The sequence below is a fragment of the Pteropus alecto genome, unplaced genomic scaffold (genome assembly GCF_000325575.1).
Source record: "Pteropus alecto unplaced genomic scaffold, ASM32557v1 scaffold76, whole genome shotgun sequence".
NCBI classification, from domain to species: domain Eukaryota; kingdom Metazoa; phylum Chordata; class Mammalia; order Chiroptera; family Pteropodidae; genus Pteropus; species Pteropus alecto.
This window is the reverse complement of record NW_006443138.1, coordinates 29,945,822-29,969,512: the sequence shown is the minus strand read 5'-3', so window position 1 is coordinate 29,969,512 and position 23,691 is coordinate 29,945,822. Positions and strand designations below refer to the sequence as shown.

The window sequence follows — 23,691 nt, the reverse complement described above, 5'->3', positions numbered from 1 at the left end:
GTGTCTTCAGCAGTGCTAATACATGTTTGTTGAAAGAAAACAAAAGTACATTCAGAATGTAGTATATATGGTCTGAGTCAAACATCAGCCAGGGGCCAACACTGTTTACTCATTTAATCAAACATTTTTTAGGAAATGGTTTGCCATAATGAATTAAGAGTGAGTCTGAAGCCAAATAAACTTTGACTACTGATATATTCTGTAGTCTCTAACAAGATTACATATAATCTCTCTAAGCATTAGTTTCCTTATCTGTAAAGTGATTTTAAAATTCTGTACCTACACTGCACATGTTTTAAGGATCAAAAATAATGAATAAAAAGAATCTATCATAGGGCCTGGGACTCAGAAAACAATAAATAAATGATGGTCTTTATTATTATAATGATGTGCTAAGTACTGAGAACATTAAAGTAGGTATGACAACCTAGTGGAGAAGACATGAATGTAAGTAAATAACTACAGCAATGAACTGGTGAACAGTATGAAAAAGATCTGATGCAAATAAAAAAGAGAAAAGTTAACTCTGGCCCTGTTGGGAAGTTTTCTGGAAAGGTAACATCTGAACCAAGTCCTGAAAAATGTATTCAAGAGTAAGAAATGACGGGAAAGGAATGATAGGTAAAGGTAATAGCAAGTATCCAAAAACACATAGGAAAGAAAAGGCATGGCACAAATAATATGCCATTTAGCATGGATACAGCAAAAAGTAAATATGATGTGAGGCTATAAAAGGTAACCCAAATGTCCGTGAACAGATGAACAGATAAAATGTGACACATACATACAATGAAATTGCTCAGTCATAAAAAGGAATGAAGTTCTGATACATGCTACTACATGGATGAACCCTTGAGAACATTAAGCTGAGTGAAATGTGCCACACACGCCAAAAGGGCAACTATTTTACAATTACACTAATATGAAATATCTAAAATAGGCAAATTCATAGAGGCAGAAAGTACATTAGAGGTTACCAAGGGCTGGGCTGGAAGGAGGAGATAATGGAGAATTATTCCTTAATAGGTACAGAGTTGTGTTTGGGGTGATAAAAACTTTGGAAATAGTGGTAATGGCTGCATAACACTGTGAACATAATTAATGCCACTGAAATGTACGCTTAAAAATGGTTAGAATGGCAAATTTTATATGTTTTACCACAATAAGAAAATAATTTAAGAGGGCAAAGAGGTCTATAGCAGCATTATTCAGAATAGTCAAAAACCAAAAACAATCCAATTGCCAATCAATAAGAAAATAAACAAGTGTGATATAGTTATATAAGACTACTACTCGATAATTTAAAAAAAAAGCTAGTGACACACAAAGCAATATGGGTAAGTAGCAAAAACATGCCAGCTGAAAGAAGCCGATCATGAAGGCAGTATGTATTATATGATTTCATGTTATGTTCAGCAACAAGCAAAACAAACCTACCGTGGCAAAAATCAGAAAAGTAACCTCTGAGAATGGGAGTGAGATGGAGAGGGGTTACTGACTAAAAAGGGGTATCACAGAAGTTTCTGAAGTAAAGGAAATAATCTGAATCTTGACCTGTGTGGTGGTCATACTTAATGTAGCACTTTACATACATTGTGTCATTGTGCTATGTATTATTTAAGATTTGGGCATTTTAAAATTATCCCAATAAAGTGTTGTTGTTTTTTTAATAGGAATGGGGAGGAATGGAGGTGCAGTTAGGTAGGAACCAGCTCCTTAAAGGCTTTTGATACTAATGAGCTTTAGGCTTTCTCCTATAAGCAAAGGTGAACATTTAAATGATATGAGGTCGGGGCAGGCTGAGCATTATAAAAATTGCAATTAGAAACTATTACTTTGGCAATAGAGAGAAGGCCACACTGAAGAAGAGAAATATGAAAGGAGAGAAATAAATTAAGAAAATATTTTAAAAGTCTAAAGCAGCTGTTCTCAACTAGGGGAAATTTAACACAATGTCCCCCATCCCAACATTTGGCAATATGTGGAGTCATTTTTACTTGTTCCAAACCAGGGGAATGCTACTGGCCATCTAGTAGGAAGAGGAAGGATGCTGTTAAACATCTTATAATACAAAAGGCAGCTCCCCACAACAAAGAACTATCTGGCCAAAATGTCAATAGTGGTTGAGAAACTGACCTAAAAAATTAGGGAGAGGGTCTATATACTTCAAATTATATATGCCACAATCCAGTATTATGTGTTTACAACAGAAAGATGCTAAAAATAAGTGAGCCACTTATTAAGTGGTTACTAGTGCCAAAACTAGATGATAAGCAGTCATTCAAAATTTTAAAAAGTATTCACTGAGCAGCTATTTTACAAATGAGGAACCTGAAGTTAAATTTGTTCAAGGTCACACAATTATAAAATGCCAAAGTCAGTTCAACTGAGGCACATATAGTTCCAAAGTTCATGCTCTATTCTCTCTATTTGCACTCTTTCTAGTTATGAAACTGCCTGCTTTTTTGGGTAGTAGACATTTGGCCAAAAGACCACAAGACATACAGGCAGAACTTGCTTTGCACAGTAGTGCAGGATAGTAAAAATGACTGTGCAAGCCAAAAATCACATAAAACAATCTTAATAACCAATGGGAAAAATGACTATTTCATGATCTTAAAAAAAGTTTGTCAAAACATTAAAAACTGTCAGTTTTTAAAATTTAAAAACAGTAAAACTAGTTTTATTTAGTATGCTATATTTCAAAATAGAAACATTGAGAATTGTTTATTTGTATTAAAAAAAAAAAAAACTTGCCGAGAGTAACTGGAACAGTTCTTGCCTTCTTTTTGTTGTATAACTTACAATACAAAGTGAGCATCTTTTCTATGCCTTGGCAAACTGTCATACTCCTTTCTAAATTTAAATCAGCTTTCAAAATTTTATTCTTTGTGTTTCAGTGTCATGAAAGATCTTTAAGAGTTCCTTTAATTTGACTCTTTTGACTACATCACATCTCTGGACATTTTCATCCTGTCACAAACACTTTACTCATTTATGTTGACAAGTTTGCCTTCACTAAGTTCCTCTAGCTAAAATCTCTTAAATAGTGGCAGTGTCAAAATTCTGCAGTCAGCCATGTCTTCTATAATTCCACCTATGTTTGATTTGACTTTCAGCATTATCATTTTCATTTCTTTGCTTCACTTTTACCTTTGTTAGCCAATTCTCTTTTGATTATCCATTAAAACATCCCATAGATTTATTACTGGGAAGCAACACAACTATATACTCTCTCGTCTTGTGCATTAATGAATATTGTACAATAATCAGTCACTGACAGACTTTCAAAAAAGTGACATGATTGGCTCCTAATCATGATGCATACCTACTACTTGCACATAGATCTATGGACTTAACAGCTAGCAGAAAAGTTAGTACTTTATAAAATTACAGCAAATATATTGTGGCAACTAAAATCAAACCATATTGTTGAGGAACTGGTACTTAACAACCTATGGTAACTGAAAGTCATACATACTGAAAACTTGCAAAGAATTAGGGCTGCCTGTATGTATTTTCTTGTCACATCTATTACAACCACCCTTTCTTATCCAAAACGGTGCTTCTAAAAAAGCTAATCTCAATTCAACAGAATGGGCATTATTATTGTTGGTAATAATTCCATCCAGGGGGCCAGTGTATGTTATGAGGCAGAATGTGGTCAGTGGTCAGAAATACCTATCACAGAAAAGATAAATACTTCTATCCACCCCAACATATCAGCAAGATTTTTGAATTTTTATAAAAGAATGTTTCTTTCAGAAGTACAAAGTACTAATAACTCTGTTGATTTATCAAGTATTATCCCCAATTCTCACCCTCCTATAACGGAATACTCACAAATATGACCTCAAAAAAAAAAAATCTAAAATGCTAGACCATAATTAACCATGTATTATGTCCAAGCCTTATGGAGTTGCTAATTAGGAAATCTACATGAAGTGGGTTCCTTGGGTCAGGCAGAGGATAATGAGTTCCTTGGCTTAGACAGAGGATAATGAGTAGCAGGAGAGGCAAACATTAGCTAGAACACAGGATTTAAAAAACACTTTCCTTAGGTATATGGGCAAGTTTATAGCTCTGCCATATAAGGTTTGGAAAGCCTACACTGGTCACTACATATAAAATAGTCTCTGTCTCCCAATATTAACTCTAAAGAACTACCTTGTCATGAGTGGAATTTCAGTTTCCCATCTAGCAGCCACTAAGCCACAGTATCCAAAGATCTCTTTCAACACTAAATTACATCTATATTAAGATGATTACATACAAGTGTTAAATATATACTGTGTTCTGCTTCTATTGTCATACTTCTAACCCTCACCACAAAAAAATTATGAAGAGAAACTAGACATTATGAAAGATTAAACAAATCTAAAGCTGCCTAAAATAAAGGTATAAAACTTAATTCCCTACATATTTCTATGAATAAATCACTATATTAAACTTAAAGAGAGGTCAATGCTGTGAAGTGATTACAAACACACATCTATTTCTCTCCTACATTCAATGAAATCTATCTGTGAGAAGACTAAGTTAAAGTTGGTTATATTTCAAAACACAATTATTTAACACCAATGATCTGTCCAAAGTGCAACCTAAAATGATAATTCTCTAGAGTATATATTTTATCTTTGAAAAGACAGAACCAGAGTGATAAAGACCAGTCTAATATGAAAATAATTCATGAATCTATTGGGCACCCATTTTAGTTCAACTCGGATCAACAGAGTAATTGTTTAACAAATATTTATTAAAAGGATTTTTTAAAAGATGAGTAAAATATCGTCTCTGTTTTCCATGGGCTTACACTCTAATAAGGGGCTGAATGAGCCACATAAAGGATTATAATACAAATAAGGTATAGCGAGTTTAAAGACAAAGAGTGTGTTAACTCAGGAAAGGTTGCATAAGGTACAGAATTTTGATAAGATAAAATAGAGAACAGTCAAGAGGGAAAAAGCAAAAGTACCATTTTGAAGAAAAGAGACTAATTCAGTTCAGCTGAAACTTAGGGTGCTTTTAGGGATAAATTACATACTTAAATATTAGTTGAAGTCTCAAAGTGCCACAGAGATCCACAATCATAAAACCATCCACAATTAGAAGATTAAGGTCAAAGAAATGGTAAAGTGCCTAGGGCTGGAAACAGTAAATCTTTAATTAAACCGTGTCTGCCTTTTTGGATGTCACTGAGAACTGAGACTTTCTGCATACACTTAATTACAAGCACTAAGACCTAAAGCCCTTACATCAATATGACTTTATCATTTGTCCCAGGAAATTCTTGCCCAGGAAGTAAATAACTTTATTATTAGCTTTAGGAACTCCTCAAAAATTCATTTAACTGAACGACAGACTGCCCAACCAGCCCCTTAGTACAATAAATTGCTCAGCTGGGCAAACCTGCTCACTTATCAAACAAATATTTGCTCATATTGTTCCACCAATCCTAAGTTATTCTATCACAAACTTTGCCCAGTGCCAATATGTTCTCTGTACTGAAAGAACCTGCCTTAAACCACTAGAATCCAGACTCCAAAACCCTATAAATATCCATCATCCATGACCTCTCCTTTCTGGTCTTTTTGAAAAGTTGACAGGTTGAATCCAGTCCTAAATTTAGAAATCTGAAATGTGTAGTAAAGGCATTAGCAAGCTGATATAGCTAATAAATAGAAACACAAGAGTTAGTGGAAATTAAAAAGTCTACCAAAAAAATGGTAACTGAAAGAGTAAGCACTGACTGTGGTATCGTCCAATGGAATAAATACAATATCTACTCTATAAAAACATTCATTTTGGCCTTCCTATAAATATATATATTCTTAGCCTGTACAGACAACAGGAGGTCCTCAAATAACATCATTTCATTATAATGTCGATGAGATACTATAGGTACTTAACTCTTGTTTATAGCAATTAGCCTATGGTAAAATGGTTTTGTTATGTGTTATTTCACTTAAAGCTGCAGAATCTATTGATGATGTTAAGTGAGGACTTACTGTAGTTATCTCTATCAAAGCTTGATGAAAACAATCTTTAAAATCATCCTTTTTTTTTTTTTTCTCATACAGGAACTCTCTAATCTTAACTGAATTTCCTAAGTAGATTTCCTCAGAAAAGAAAATGAAGTGATTTACAGACAGGAGTCTATTTATAAGTTAGCTTTCATATGATGAACTAATTAACATACAGTGGCATTCTTATGTGTTTGGATAAAATAAATGTTTGACAGAATAATTTCTAGGCTGAATGAATAAAAGTTGGCTTATAATCCTCCATTTATGAAGAATCTGGAACAGAGAAAAAGGAGTGCAACCATAAAGCTGCTCTCTATTTGACTTACCTTGAAAACTCAGAGATGTGAAATAAAACCATAAAACTAACGATCAGGGCAAGCTGTTTTGAAATGCCTCTTTATGTTGTGTGAAGAAGCTTACAAAATGCTTAACTTATAAAACTTCAGTGAATACAGTTTAAAAAGCCCAGGCTTTAGAGTCAGAGGCCTAGAAGCAATGGCCTATTCATTTCGACCAATACGCATTACACATTTCAAAGAGAATTTTGGATGATGGAAGAATATTAAACCAGGAGTCTAGAGATCTGGATTTTAGGCCCCAACTGTCTAGACTTTACCTGGTACCAAACCCTCCATTCCTTTGTACCCTTGATCCTTCATTTTAGCTATGCTGAACATTTTATAGGTTAAGACAAAGATAGATACCAACATAAAAACTCAATACACATTAGCTATTATTATTACCACTATTCCCTAAAAGCAACATGTTATTTCTTACTTCTTACATCTGCTGTTCCCCTTCTCTTGGCTATCCCTGAAACTCCAGTTTTATCTTCCCAGATCCCCCATCTGCAGGAAGAGTTGCTTCCACAGTACCCTCTACATATAGTCACTCACTACTTCAAATGTATTGATTTGTCTGTCTCTCCAACCAGACTGTAAGCTGCTTAAGGGCAGAAAACGTCTTCGTATTTCCAAAGTGCCAATATATGGTAAAGAAACTAAAACCATCTGCAGAAAGAATAAATGCATGTGTGTATGTACTAAATAAACCAAATGACTCCTGGTATTCTTTCCACTGACATTCTAGAAACCAAGCTTGGGAATTTTAAAGAAAGTTGATACTAAGCAACAAATTAGGAAGTCAGAAGGAAAATCTGGTGAGGGAGAGAGCAGGCTAAATTAGTTCAGTTTGAAACAGTTAAAGGTCCAGTAAAGAGGCCAGTACTACAGCGACAGATTTAGAAATCACCTTTGTGAAGAGACTGTTGAAGTCCAGGGTAGTTTAGATATATGGGTAAGTTTAGAATATGTTAACCAGGATTTACAGCAATTACATCAGTTGAGTATTGTGACAAAGGAAGGACAGGGTAATAGAATTACTATTTATTTTGTACTAACAATATGTTAGACATTGTACTAATGCTTTTACGAATTAAAAAATCAAATCCTCACAACAACCTTCTGAGATGAATATTTTTATCCCCATTTTATAATGTAGAAATCCAGATGAAGCATAGTAAATGAAGAAATGAATGGAAGCTAAGGGAAGTCAGACAGCTCTAGGTAGCACCTTGATTCTCAACCTAATGACATCCATCTTACATGTAGGCAGTTCCACTCTTCTAATACATATAGGTGCTGTAGTTATTTACAAAATATGAATTCACTTAAGATAAACTCAATTCACAGTCAATTTCTCTCAAGTATTTTTTTCAAACTAATATTAAAAGCAGGACTATCATGTAGGGGGTCTATTAAATGTTTCTGATATTTAAAAGAAGAAAGGGGTTATCTCCTGGCCCAGCAATTCTATTCCTAGGTATATAACTAACAGAAATATATCTATATGTTCACCTGAAGACAAGTACTAGTATATTCATAGAGACACTACTTATAATAGCCCAAAAATGGAAACAACCGAGATAGCCTTCAACAACAGAATGAATAAAATGTGGTATATTCACAGAGAAATACCATAGAGCAATGAAAATGAACGATCTACAGCTACACTAAGTAAATACAAATGAATTTCATAAACATAGTTCGAAGTGCAAAAAGTCCGATACAAGAGTACATACTGAATGGCTCTAATGATATAAAGTACAGAAAAAGGCAAAACTAATCTATCCCATAAGAAGTCAAGATAATGGTTACCTCTGGGGGAGAGGACTAGGCAGTGACTATGGGGAGGAGGGTGTGGGAGTTAGGGGGAGCCCTGGGAGAGTTGGTTATACAAGTGTGTACAATTATCATACCATTCACTTATGATGTATATACTTTTCTGTGTGCATATTATACTTCGATAAGATTTTTGTTGTTTTTTTTATTTTAAGGACCTGCCCATGTAAAAAGGTTGGAAATAATGATGTAGAAGAGATCAGGGATTCAAATCCAGGTCTCCCTGAACTCAAAATCCTGCTTTTTGTCCCTTTTATCAAACTGCTTCCCTTAAGATTATCTACTGGTGCACAGAATGGCTTCCTTAAGTAAAATCAAACATGATAAAAGTATCCACTAAATAAAGTTGCTTTAGCAAAGACACCTAATCGAATTGATCTATAAAAAATATAATTATGACCCTCATTCATTTTTTATCCTCTAATAAAAAGTGTTAAAACTAGAGTGGGGGGACCACAGAAATTTGGAGATTGAGAAAACCCTCAATAAGACCTAGCTCAACAACTTCATATAAAAAAAAAATGAGGCCCCAAGAAATTAAGACAATTGGCCAACCAATTGGTTGGCAGTAGAGCCATGGCTAAAACTCAGGTTCAAGCATTCATTATATCTTTATTTAAATATTTATTGAAGAAATACAATATTCTCAGACTATTTTAGTTGCTGGGGGTAGATATTATATCCAGGTAAATGGAGAAAGATAATAACCAAGTCAATTTTTTTTTTTAAGAGAGATTGCAAGCTTTAATAAGAAAATTATAAAAACAGTAACCTGATAAATTAACTTTGTCCTTTCGATAGGACAGTCTGCCTTTCTCGGGTCAAATTTAAGCAAGTCTTTTCTTTTTGAAACAGACATACATCTCCAATAATGTGCTATATTTAACATTTATTAAGTACTTTCCATGTATCAGGCAATGTTCTCATTGCTTTTCATGTACTTATTCTCAAGACATCTCTGTGAGACAAGGTACATACATGCCATTACTATATAATTTATTTACAGGAGAGGACACACACAGCTCCTGTGGGCCTAGCATTACCCCAGTGGAAGTTCCATCAGTTGTAACCTATTCATATGTATCATGAAAAGAAGACTGTGATCATTGGCTCTCAACTTTTAAGTGTGTCGCAGAATCATGTGGAAAAACTTGTAAAATATACAGATATCTATTCCAGAGATTTAAATTTTAAAGTATTTGATTTCTAGTCCAGTACTTTCTTAAAAAATAAACAAAAAAAACATTTTGCTTCATAAGGAACCAAAGAGATTAACCTCTCCATCACCTCAAATGAAAGACTCCTAAACATAGAGAAACAATGCAAGTGGGCAAACAGATATTTCATTTGATGCTACTGAGAATCAATTCCACAATTACTATCAGCAAACACAGGATCTCTTTTTCCACAATTCTGACCATCTATGGAAATAATGTCCTTTAAAATGTATTAAAGGCAAATAATCACTGAGATTGCCAAGTCACACTTTTGACAATAAACCAGTGAAAAGAAAACTCAGCCCTCATGAAGAGAAAAAAGTATATGATCCTTCAACAAGAGTCCTGATGTATATAACTCACATAAATTCAATGGAGCCTCAGTTTCCTCATGGGCAAAACAGAGATCCTATTAATAATACCTACTCCATAAGGCTACTTTAGGAATGAATAAGATATTTGCAAAAGGGCTTAGATAATTGCCTCTGTGAGCTATCATTATTCCTTTAAGAAATATTAAGAATACATTAGTCCATCTAAATAAGTATGTTAATTAAGTTTCTGAACATCAAAATAGCATGAATCAATGTTCTCTTTCTGCACATCTCTTTATTGAAACTACCTGAAATAATTTAGACATAGAACTCTAAATTTGCTACTGACAAATTCATTTGATAACTATGTATTATATGCCCACCATGAATAAAAGTCTGGGCAAAAATCTAAGAATGAGATGCACAAAAGGTAAGATTCTGTCCACCATGGAACACAGAGTATAAAAGCAAAAATAACAATTAAACATCTAATCATACAAAATATGGTTATAAGTTATGATATATACTGTTATAAAAAATAAAAGGTATGGTTAAAGATAATATAGGATGAAGTGGGGGTAGAGAATTTGAGAAAGGTTCTCTGAGGAAGTGATACTTAACCTGAATACTAAAGGATTAGCAGCAGAAAGCCAGAGGTGTGAATGTCAGAACACTCCAAGCACAGGAAATACCTATGTTTGAAGGCTCTGAAGCTGGGGAGACCTCAGTCCATTTGAAGAAGTAAAATAACACTAGTGTGGCTGAGGCTCACTGAACAAGAAAGAGAATGTCCTAAAATGAAGTTAGAGAGAAAGGCAAAGGTAAGATGATGAAAAGAGAGTGAAGATTTTATCCTAAGTGTAATGGGAAACGAAGTATTTTTGAAAATGGGAATGGCATAACAAACTTTGCATTTTTAAGAGCTCTCTTTAGCAACTGTGTGAAGAGTATATTGAACGGAATAAGTAACAAACAGAAAGTCCTAGCCCAATATTCCAGATGGGAGATGATAGTAGTGTAGACTAAAGTAGCAACAATATAGATCAAAAGAAATGGATTGTTAAAAGTTGAATTGACACAACTTGAGTTTTGTAATAGGTTTGAATTTAGCTTCTATTTCCAAAGAAGTTAAATAATTAAACTCTTCAGCCACAACTAACGTAGGTAGGTCTCCTGATAAAAGCTCAAGATAAAAGCTCAAGAGCCAACTGTGACCACAATGAGATACCACTTCACAGCCACAAGAATGGCTATTATCAAAGACAGACCAAAGGAAGTGTTGGCTAGGATATGGAGAAAGTAGAACCCTCATATACTGCTGGTGGAGATGTAAAATGGTACATTTTGTATACAGAAAACATTCTAGCAGTTCCTCGAAATGTTAAACATTAGAATGAACACATGGCCTGGAAAAATCATTCCTATGTATATACCCAAGAGAAATGAAAACCTATGTCCACACAAAAATTTGTATATCAATGTTCACAGCAATGTTATTCGTAATAGCCAAAAATGGAAACAACACAAATGTCCATCAACTGATTCTGGATAAATAAAATGTAGTATTACCCACACAACAGAATATTATTCAGCCATAAATGGGAATGATGTTATGATACATGCTACAACATAAACCTTGAAAACATTATGCTAAGTAAAAGAGCCAGTCACTAAACACTATATATTATATGATTCCATTTATTTAAAAGTCCAGAACAGGCAAATTCATAAAGACAGAAAGCAGACTGAAAGTTGCCCAGGGTTAGGAGGTGGGGATAGGGAGTAATAGCTAATGGATAAGCAGTTTCCTTGAATGATAAAAATGTTTTCAACTTAGATTGTAGTGATGTTTACACAATTCTGTGAATATATGAAAACCACTGATTTGTGAACTTTAAATTGATGAACTTTATATGTAAATCATCTCAATTTTTTAAAAAGAGGCAACTGTGAGTAAATGTGATATTTTCCTTTAACAAATAACAAATAAATCAAACTTTATTTCCCGAATATTTCTTAGAGGACATGTAGAGATTTGTTCTTTGCAAAGCATTATTCCTGAGAAGTTTTTAACACATTAATTGTGTTAAATAAAACAGAACTAATTACTTTAGGAACTTGTAATTAAACAATAATAAGTATTTTCATTACTTGTGAAGCTTTAAAAAAAAGACATATATCCAGGACCCAAATATTCTGGTTCAGTAGGTCTGGAATGAAATCGTCACATTTGTATTTATTTTCTTTAAAGAGCCATAGGTAATTGGATAAGAATTCCTAATAGATTCACTGACTTAAAGGAAACTGCTGATAAACACTTGTACAAAAAGACATATCACTCTATAATGCAAGTAACTAACTACCTTTAAACTTTATTTTTATAAATTCAGAATTTCACTTGTTTATAATTTTTTTAAAAAGACACTCTGTTGCCTTTTCTATTATGCTTTTATCCTATGCACAATTGGCATTTAATGCACTAGAGAGCTTAAGGGAAATCACCACATTTTCTTAAAAGCTTATGCAATCTAGTTAAGTTCCGTATCTTAAAAAGAGAGAACAAAATACTCAAAGAAAATTATGCAAGGACGTGGTTCCATAGTGTAGTGGTTAGCATGTCTGCTTTACAAGCAGAAGGTCCTGGGTTCGCGTCCCAGTGGAGCAATGGTCCATGGTCTATGGCTGTGCTACCCTGAACAAGCCCAATGTCTGATCTCAGAAGCTAAGCAAGGTCGGGCCTGGTTAGTACTTGGATGGGAAACCACCTAGAAAGACTAGGTGCTGTTGGCATAAATAATAATAAATAATTTTAAAAAAAAAGAAAGAAAATGATGCAAAATCATTAGAAATGTGAAGGACAGCACCATGATTAGATTTATTTATTTACAAAATAAACAAAAAATCCATTAGGTTAGATTGTACCTAGGAAGCAAAATCAATCTGGCTTAATAGAAAATAAGGTGTGCAACAATTCCATTAAAAAAACAAGCACCAACAGTTGAATCTAACCTCTGGGCTCAACATAAATACTCAGGGACAGGGTTTGGAACTGAGAAACATGAAGTCAATCTGGTGCCAACTGTCATTAAGGCAGCTTTGTTCAGCAGAAAGAGCAGTTAGAAGACTTAGCACATGCTCTCTCATTTAGCCATATGACCTTGGGCAAATAACTCTAAAACTTTCTAAATCTTACTTTCATCTACCTTCAAAACAAGATCATACCTGTTCTTCCTATTTCAGAGTGTGGTTCTGAGAAGCACATGAGACAATACCTATGAAATTGCTACATACAAAGTAAAGGCAGTAAATTATTTAGAAGGATACACTCTATTTGCTAACAGTTCAGATAGTTCCACTTCAAAAACTGGAAATTACAAAAAATGAATCCTTTCTCTAAAAACAAACATAAAAACAGTATATAAAACCGTTCAAGTCACTTGAAAATATTATATTAATATTGTATCTTTAATTTCAGTCTCAAAATTGCATAGTATTCTGTAACTCTATCTCTCTTCTTTTCTAGTTCTCATGATTATTCTGTTAATAAGCCTGAAATTAGCAGCAAGAGACAGTACTGTACATAGATTAAATATAAAGCAGAAGTTGCAATGAATATAGAGAAGGCAGGCCAACGAAAGACTGAAGCAAAAGAAACATTTTCATTGCTTAAATGGTAAGTTTTCTATTGAAACCATACCCCAAGTAGGTAGTACAGGCTACTGTTGGTCTCTTCATAAACCACATTCTCTTTTTCAGCAAAGAATTTCCACTCCAAAGAAAAAATACACAAAGAACAAATTTTCATTAGGAATAAAACCACAATTTTCTCATCCATAAATTAAGGAAGATAAACAAGATGATTTCAGAGAGACTTTTCAGCTCTAACATTCTACAATCTATGGATCATATCCTCTCCTTGATTCCTGGTAGAAAGTCTATTAAAACAGAAAGAAATGTTTCTTTTGTTCAGGCTGTTGGCTTTTGGGTTACCTCTAAGATTAAAGGAACATCAAATACAGGTTTTCACAGCAATATAATGAGCTCATTCATATAAGGACAAAAAACACATTCAGTTATTTGTTAGTGAAACAAAAAATACTAAACTATCATTTAGAACACACTATCGAGTAAAGATGGTAAACAAAAATACACAGTATAACAAGAAATAGATAATTAATGTGACTGACACAAAAGAGACTGGCTGGGCAAATTCTGAATTCTAAAAACATTTTACTATATCTCGCCACCAAAATGTAACAACAAATACTATAAACAGAACTTTGTTGCCATTTTTAATCTCCAATTGGCTAACCTGAAATTCTTTCAAGCTTTAAAATTCTTTAGATTCAATAAGCAAACATTTCAGCTTTAAACAGTTAAGGAAGTGATACATTAAAAACAGTGATATAGTTACTGCCTACTCAGTATCTCTTCTAAGACAACTAATAATAAGCTTAAATCTAACATTCTAGAACAGAACTCTTAACTTCCCCCCTTTAAACCTGCTCTTCATTCTTGCTTCACCAGTCTCAGTTTTATCCAGCAATCATCCCTGATTCCTCTCTTTTCCGCATTCTCCACATCTAATCCATCAGTAAGTCCCGCTTGCTTGACCTCCAAAATATACCCAAAATCTGTCCTTTTCTCTCCATTTCCGCTATTACTACCACTCTGTTTCAAGGCAACATCTTCTCTCATCTAGAATTAGTCTAACAGGTTCCTGTCTTCCTTCCATTCTGTCTTCTTCACAATTCATAATCTACACCCAGAGTGATCTTTTTCAAAATCACCAATCTCTCCCTTCTGTTTAAACACCTCGAAGGCTGCCCACTTTCCAGTGGATTTTATTAAAATACCATTTAAACTTCTTCTATAGACCTAATATGATCTGGTCTCTACCTGGCCCACTGACCTCACTCTTTTCTCATGTTACTTATACTCTTACACTAGCCTTCTTAAAAAAAAAAAAAAATTTTTTTAAAGGAGAGAAGAAGAGGAAGAAGAAAAAAAGAAACACTTATTCTACCTTCAGATAGCTGCACTAGCTTGTTTCCTCTGCCTAGAAAAATTCTTTCCTCAGGTCTTTGAATGGCTGGTTCCTTATCATTCAGGACTTACCTCAAACATGCTCTTCCTTAAAGAGGCTTTCTTTACCATTTTACCTAAAAAAAAAAAAAATCAGGGGAGGGAAGGCAGATAGGCAGAGCACAGGATTTTTAGGGCAGTGAAACTACTCTGTATAACATAATGAAGGATGATACATGTCATAAATTTGTCCAAACCCATAGAACGTGTAATCATCAAGAGTAAAGTGTAATGTAAACTATGGAGTTTGGGTGATTATGATGTGTCAGTTTAGGTTCATCAAGTATAACAAATGTACCGCTCTGGTGAAGAATGTTGGTAATAAGGTATGCATGTGTGAGGGCAAGAGGTGTGTGGGAAAGCTTTGTACTTTCCCCTCAATTTTGCTGTGAACCTAAAACTGCTCCAAAAAATTAAGTTTTGATACAAAATTTTAAAAAATTTAAAGTATCTCACTAAGTAGCCCACTACCTTAGCATACTTTCTCCCTCGTAACTTAACATTGACTGAAATAATCTTATTTATGTATTTCAGGGGTTTATTGCCTGTGTCTCCTCCACTTCTCCACTTGCACTATATAGGTAGGAATCGTGGCTGTCTTAATCACCACCATATTCCTAGCAAGAAAGAAAGGCACCTGGCCCGAGTAGGCAAATAAGACCACTGTGTTCCACCTTGCAGGCTGTGTACGGCACACCTTAAGATGGATCATTTACAAGGATTTTGATTTGATGGAATCTCCTGGGAGATTTGTAAAATAAGAGCCCTGGAAAAATCTGAAAAACTATTGCTACGATACTTCTATTACTAAAAAGTATAACAGTTCTAGATATGCTGCTGTTAACAATGTGCTACTAAGGTAGTTAGAATATTCGGGTTTCTCATCTTTGGCACTACTGACATAGTCAGCTAGATAATCCTTTATTGTGGGGGCTGTGTACTGTAGGATGTTTAGCAGCATCTGTGGCCTCTCTCTACCCTCTAGATGCTAGAAGCACAACTCCCTAAGGTGTAATAACTAAAAATGTCTCCAGACACTACAAAATATTTCCTGGGGGTCGAAACTGCCCCAAATTGTAAACCATTGGAATATGATGAAAATAACAAACCAAAAAAAAAAGTATAGTCTTAACACCTGAATCTCAGTTACTTCATTTACTAATAATAGGCTCTAGGTTACTTAGGCTATAATTCATATCATAGGTAGTTCAACTGTACACACTAATTTACAACATCTGAGGAAACCTCTGGATAGTTACACTGCTCATTTTGTTTCTTTAACCCAATACCCATTATCAGAATTCAGGGCAACAGACAGGAACAGAAAAGCAAAGATCGAATCTAAAGACTAAAAGAATTTTCACATAAATGCTCACATATAGTATGTATACATAATGTTATTGTTAATTTTTCAGAGAAACTGATGCATTGAAAAGTGTTGCAAAGTCATAGTCAGAAGTTAGATAAATAAAATACCTAGATCACCTAACTGTCAATCTAGTATTCTATGGCATAAGAAAATTTCTCCCCAGCATCAGACCCAGCACTGAGAATTTACGACATGAAGTACAACAATCTATGTAAAGATCTAAGGATAAGGAATGCTTTTTTCCCTTTAGAAATTATGGCAAATTACATATTAACATTCTCAATTAGTTATTTATCCTTCCCCCAAAGAGCAAAATAATCCCGTCCCATTGTCTTTGGACCTGGCCACATGACTGGTCTGTCTGCTGGCAGATAAGCAGATATAACATATATCACATATGAGCAAAAACTTCAAATGCAAATGTGTGATTTGGCTTGCTCTCTGGGACTTCTGCGATCTGCCATGGGAACATGTGAGAACATGTCCCAGGCAGTTTCCTTCAGTCTGGGTCCCAGAATGAGAAGACACATGGAGCTGACCTGCAATAGACAGGCAACCTAGAGCAATCGCATCTGACCTACAGCCCTCATGTAATGTGTGTGCTTATTCTAAGTCACTGAGCTTTTGGAGTATTCAATTCCTGCGGCACAGGCTGACTAACACAGAATATGTATTTTTGGTACACTAACATTTAAATATTTGCATAACTCTAAATTTTAGTGTATATGCCTTTATAGGTTGTTATATGTGTGTGTATATACAAACACACACTATTTTATCTTCTGCTTTTTAAATTTAATATTTAAATTTAATATTTGTGAATATTTTTAGAGATAAAAAAAAAACTACCAGAACATGCGCAGTGAAGATAGATATTCTACAATTCATAATTTACATTTTGATATTTAAATACCAGGAAAGTAAGCACAGCATGAATTCTAAGCACAAGCCCCCAGAATCCAGAAATGACAGTCTACAAATCTAGAGTTAAAATACAGTAGGCCCTGATGTCCTCCACTTTTATTCTTAACAAGTATTCCCTCTGTTATCTAAAAATATCCCCCAAAATAAATACTTACAGCTATACATTTGCCATCAGACTTTCAAATGTACTCATTTAAGAAGGAAAAAGCAAAAAATTAAAAGTTTTATGTAATTCTAATTGTTATTATTCTGCATGGAAAACCAAAAAGTTATAAAATAATTTCAGCATATAGGAAACAGACCTGGCAAACAGCTCACTTGTTTGAAACCTCTTTTTCCATGACGGAGAAGGAATTACTTACCACACATGCCATGAATATTTATCACTTGCTATTAACAGTGATCTACTTAAATGGCTTCTGTTCCCACCTCTCCACCAAAATAGTTCCTGTTAAGTTCACCAATAAATATCAAATTGCCAAAACCGATGGTCACTTTTCTCTCTTTTTGGCCTCTGATCTCTTTAGAAACACTAGATACAAACAAATGACAGCTCCCTCCCCTCCTTGAAATACTTTCATGCTTTTTGTGATACATTTCCCTGGTTTTTCCTCCTATCTCGCAGGCTTCTCTTAGCTTCCTCTATTTGCTTTCTCTCCTTGAAATGCACTGTAAATGCTGGTGTTCTTCAGGCTGGGTCTCACAGCCCTTCTCTTTCACCCTCTACACTCTCCCTCTTAATCATTTCAATAGTTTTAAACACCAACTACACTGAAGAAGCTGCTTCCTAAATGAGTATCTCCAGCACAGACCTCTCTGGAATTCCTTATACCCAACTTCCTTCTTGACATATCCACTAAAATGCCTGACAGGTATTTCAGATTTAACATGACCCAAAGCAAACTCTTAATCTCACCTAAATCTGCTTCATCTTCAAATTCATTCTCTCTAGTTTTTCCCATCTCAGAATACAGTTTCACACCCCCATCAATTCAATTACTCATATCATACCTCAGAGTCATTCCTGTCACTTCCTTCTCCCTTAACTATCACATCCAATCCACCATCAAATACTGTCAATTCTACTTCCAAAGCATAGCTCAAATATATCCACTTCCTGCCAACTTCACTATCACCACCAACCCAGACTAAGCAACTCTACTGAATTTCTGTAGCAGCCTAACTCATTTGCAAGTTTCTCTCAGCCCAACTGCCCCTATAACCTACTGTCTTCACATAGAGCCAAAACATGATCTTTTTAGAATGAAAATAAGGTCATATCACTCCTCTGCTTAAAACTTTCCAATGACCACCAATGCACTTTCTCCATATCATAGTTTATAGGAGTCTTTACCTACACTTTTTTCAACTTCATCTCTTACCATCCTCGCCCTATCCATTCATCATACTTCTTAAATATGCCAAGTTCTTTCAGACTCAGGACCTTACACACACTACTCCTATTACTTGAAATGCCCTACACCCACACTCCTTCCTTTCCATTTCTCCACTTTTGATCACCAATAAACATTCAGTTAGTCACTTCTAGAAACTGCCAGAGGTATTACTTACTTTATCATCATTGGTTCTTTAAATTGGATATATTTCAGAATAGTTCAATGTGTCCCATTCTGAAAACCTTTGAGAATACTTCTTAATATCAAGAAATTGATAAAAGTGTAGACTCATCATAACTGAAAAGAAAGACAGTCATCATCTATTGTCCTATTACATATGACAAAAACAAATTCAGGGAAATTAAATAACGTGCCTATTTTATAAGACTAGATGATAGGTCTTCTGACCTTGTGTTCAGTAACCTGGTCAACCCTCTTCTATTTGTTTATTACATTTCCAATTCCTTTAAGATAACCCTAGTCATAGAAAAACAATCCTGAAATTTATGAAATGACAAAGGACCCTGAAACTTAAGAAAGACAATGAAGCTAGAGGCATCACACTTCCTTACTTCAAAATGTATTACAAAGTATATACAGTAAAAGAAACAGTATGGTTCTAGCTTGAAGACATACATGTAGACCAATGGAACAGAACAGAGAGTGCAGAAATAAACCCACGCATATAGTCAAATGATCTTCAGCAAGATAGCCTTTGCAACAAATGATGTGCAAAAGAATGAAATTGGAATCTTACCTTATACCATATAAAAAAACAATTCACAATGACTTTACTCAAAAAAACCCTTACGTATGAGATCTAAAACTATAAATATAAAAGAAAACATATAGCTAAGCTTCATAATATTGGTCTTGTCAATGATTTCTTGGATACGAAGCCAAAAGTAAATTAGATGAGTGGGACTACTTTACACTAAAAAGCTCCTGCACAGCAAAGAAAACAATCAACAGGGTGAAAAGGTAACCTATGAAATAGGAGAAAATATTTGCAATGCATAAATCTGATTGGGGTTAAAATCCAAAATAAGGAACTCCTAAAAACTCAATAGCAAAAATAATAATAATAATAACCTGATTAAAAAACTGGCGAAGGACTTGGAATAGACATTTCTCCAAAGACATACAAGGGGCAGCAGGTATATGAAAAGGATGATCAACATCACTAATCACCAGGGAAATGCAAATCAAAAGTATAATGAGCTACCATATCATGTTAGGATAGTCATTATCAAAAAAAAGGAAATAAGTGTTGATGAGGGTATGGAGAAATTAGAACCCTTGTGTATTACTGATGAGAATGTAAAATAGTGCAGCTACTAATAGTGCAGTAGTATAGAAGTTCCTCAGTAAAGTAAGACCAATAATCTCACTTCTGGATATCTATCCAAAAGTAGTAAAAACAGTTATCTTGAAGAGATATTGGCAGCATTATTCAAAGTAGCCAAGAGGTGGAAACAACCTAAATGTCCATCAGTGGATGAATGGATAAAGACAATGGGTACATACACACACAATGGAATATTATTATTCAGCTTTAAAAAAAAAAAGTCTGTCATATGGTACAACATGGATAAACCTTGAAGAAATTATGCTAAGTGAAATAAGCTTGTCATACAAGGACAAATACTACATGATTCAACTTATTTGAGGTATCTAAAGTAGTCAAACTCAGAGAAGCAGAAAGTAGAATGGTGGCTGCCATTCTGAGGGGTGAAGGGTGGGGAAAATGAGGAGTTGATATTCAATTAGTATAGAGCTTCAGTCATGCAAGATGAAAAGTTCTAGAGACCTCCTATACGACAATGTGCATATACAGTAAATCTTCACTTAACGAGATTGATAGGTTCTTGGAAACTGCAACTTTAAGTAAAAATGTTTAATGAAACCAATTTTACCATAGGCTAACTGATAATAGATAAGAATTAAGTTCCTACAGCATATTTCTGGTCACAAAAACATTACCACACTTCTAAATAAAGACTCAAAACACTTCTAATATTAACATTGAAATAAATGAGCTGTACTTACATCTAAGAAAGGTTAATAAAAACAAGTAAGATCATTATTTTCCAACCCACTTATTCCAGTTCAGGGTTAAGGGTGGCCAGAACCTCTCCTAGCAGCTCAGGGCACAAGGCAGGGATCCATCCTGGACAGGAAGTTCATCTACTACGGGGCGCACTCCCACACAAACAAACACACTCTCACTCAGACTGGGACCATTTAGACACACCAAATAACCTAACATGCACATCTTTGGGGTATGGGAGGAAACCAGAGTACCCAGAGAGAACCCATGCAGACATGGGGAGTACATGCAAACTCCACACAGACAGTGGCCCCAACAAGGAATGGATTTTTTTTACTAATCAACATTATAATAAAACCACTTTAAACAAAATGACATTATTAGAAGACTTGCTGTAGTTAGCAATAATGTACTAAAAATCTGTTAAGAAGGTAGATTTCATGTTATGTGTTTACTAGCAAAAAAGAGGGAAAAAAGATTTCAAAGTCACTCGTCCAAATGTAGTGATAATTCTCATCAGCTCATTAACAGCTTCTTAGGCCTTAGCAGCAACCGAAGAAAACAGAATATGCTCAGCCTGGAAAGGGAAGTCTTAGCTGTTAGTACATGTTACTATAAAATGGTAATAAGAAAACAAAGTCAAGTGTTGAAGGAAGTTCTTGACCCATATATCTATCAAATGTCTTTTTAAACAGTAATGCTAGTTTAAAAGCCAAATTACCCTATACTTATTATAGGCAGGTGTATTTTTTAATCTTAAAAATTACTACTCTGCCTGTGTATGTACATACACACAAATAATCAGTAACTGTAGCACCATTTAGTATAAAGTTGGCTTATAAAGTATTACCAAGAATAAAAGAAGAAATGACCTTAAATTTCTTGTGACAATAGCCCATATTGCTACAAAGCTCTGGTGAAATTCTTATAAAAGATCTGAAAAGACAAGACAAGACAACCCTCTGGAGTTTGAATCTTCTGGAGTTCAAACCCCACCACCACTATCACCCACATAATAAGCATATCTCTTAGAATGGTAAAGATGCAGTTCCAAGAGAAGACTTTCAAAATGTTTTTAACTATAGCCCACAGTAAGAAAAGTATATATTATTCACAACTATACATCTATATAAAACTAAACAATTTCATTGAATAGTTTATTTAAATGTATATTACTATATGCAGGCAGCTCAATATCTTTATTCCATTTTGCCATTTAATTTTTTAAACAGTTTGTAGTACCAAAATTAATTTCACAAACCAATTATGGGAAGAACCTATGGTCTGAGAAACACTGTACTAGAGCCCCAACATAAATGAGTATCTCCAGCACAGGCCCTAACATAAATGAGTATCTCCACCACAGAACACTTGCTACAGAATTCCAAGGTTCCAAAGCACATAGCAAAATGTCTGTAACAATGAAATTCTGATGCTGTTCAGATATTTATACCTTTGCTCTCTCTAGGTATAGCTGCTTAAATAATTTAAAAGCTGCTCTTTTCTCTGGGAAGTGAAAGGAAAGATTAATATCGCCTTCTGTTCCCAGAACTCTATTCATTTCCAAGGTACACATTAGAGATAAAACCACATGCAGAAGTAGTTCCAGCATGCAATTAGAATTTCTCCAAAAATATAAATGATAAAGCACTACATCACCCTTCTCCTTTCTCAAACAAGATAAAGCAGATTGAGTATGATTTTAAGGGTCAACAGAAAAGGCATGACCATAAAATCAAATAATACTTAGCTGACTTAAGAATAAGAGATTTACAAATGTGTTCAATATTCTTTTTCAAAATCTCACCCTCTTTCTAGCAATACTCCCATAAATTTTTGTTTACTTGCCATCCTGCCACTTCAACTTACTTTTTTACGATAGGAAGAAAGAACAGATGCCTCTAAAACAGGCTCCAAATTCCCTTGGTGGTTGTCATTATCACCTCGCCTTGTACCATCAAGTTGGTGTCCTTTTCTGAGCCTTATATCTGGCTCTGGAGTCCTGCCGTACTCCAATCGGTTTTCCTCTGTCTCGTTCATGGGATACACAAGGCTTTCGTACAAAGAGGTCTTTCTTTCTTTCTGTCCCTTCTTCCTGGGAGGATGGACTTTCAGGATAGTGAGCTGACCCTAAAGAGAGTAAGGTTTTAAATTAACATATTTTAGATAAACACATTAAACAAGTGCTGGGGGAAGACACAGTTATATTATTATACACTCAAACAATAAAATACCCAGCAATCATTAACAACAATAAAAATATAATGTATAATAAACCTATATTTGCTGATAGAAAAGTGCCAAAATCTACTTTTAAATGAAAAACAGGAGGATCGAGACAACATATGTATGTTCCACTTACATATTATAAAGATATCTAATCACATATGTACATAGAATAATTATTGGAAAATATTCAAAATTGTACTCCTGATACAGAAATGCATAGGAAAGAACGTAGAGTCAAGAGTGAGAAGATTTACTTTGCATTTTCTTCTACCTGAATATTTTTGCCATATACATTACTTTTTCAGTTAAAAATGTTCCTAACTGCAGAAAGAATATATGTAGATTTTATGCATCGCAGCTGGGTTTTACATATCTAATCTCATTAAACATCAAAATGACCCTATAAGGTATTTTTATTTCTGCTTCATGGGTAAGAAAATCAAAATTCACCATATTTTGTATGAAATAAATAGGACAAAATCTCTGACTTACATAGTATATATTATTGATAATGGTTTGCACTTAAAATGTTTAATGTCTGACATTTCAATATTTTTTGTGTTGTTTTGAACTCTAACTAGATGACCCTTGAAAAAAGAAACTCAGGACCAGAGCATGCTTTTATATCTCTATGAGTTCTCAGAAAGTGCTATGCACATAAATATTTAATGAACAGATGATAGGTGACATTTCAATGTTCTTAGTGGTAAAAACACTTTCAGAAATCATCAATATTTCTCTAAATTGGACTGTATAATAAGTTCTCTAGGAGTTCAATATTTCAAGTTCTTGATCCCTCTATCTCTTAACTCATAGTACAAAAGCTTATTTTGGACATTTAGTTACATATCCAAAAAAATAAGGCAATTATCACAGCCAATTTGACCAGAATTACTAAAA

The 23,691-nt window shown here is 34.3% G+C and overlaps 1 protein-coding gene across 5 annotated transcripts in view; it reads right to left on the bottom strand.

Annotated features, from left to right (window-relative positions):
* The window catches only part of ADIPOR2 (adiponectin receptor 2), a 76,398-nt gene that overhangs the window by 22,216 nt on the left and 30,491 nt on the right, over positions 1 to 23,691 (bottom strand). Inside the window, exons 1-3 of one of the 5 annotated variants that reach the window (XM_025040959.1) lie at positions 22,432 to 22,560; positions 14,856 to 14,899; positions 13,435 to 13,506 (exon numbers count right to left, since the gene is read on the bottom strand). In XM_025040959.1, coding sequence (XP_024896727.1) covers positions 13,435 to 13,506; positions 14,856 to 14,894 — 111 coding nt within the window. In that variant the 5' untranslated portion in view covers positions 14,895 to 14,899; positions 22,432 to 22,560. Of the gene's footprint in view, positions 1 to 13,434; positions 13,507 to 14,855; positions 14,900 to 22,431; positions 22,693 to 23,691 lie in introns of those variants that run through there. The other 4 variants (XM_015598472.2, XM_006923886.3, XM_015598473.2 and 1 more) reach the window with 4 other exon arrangements.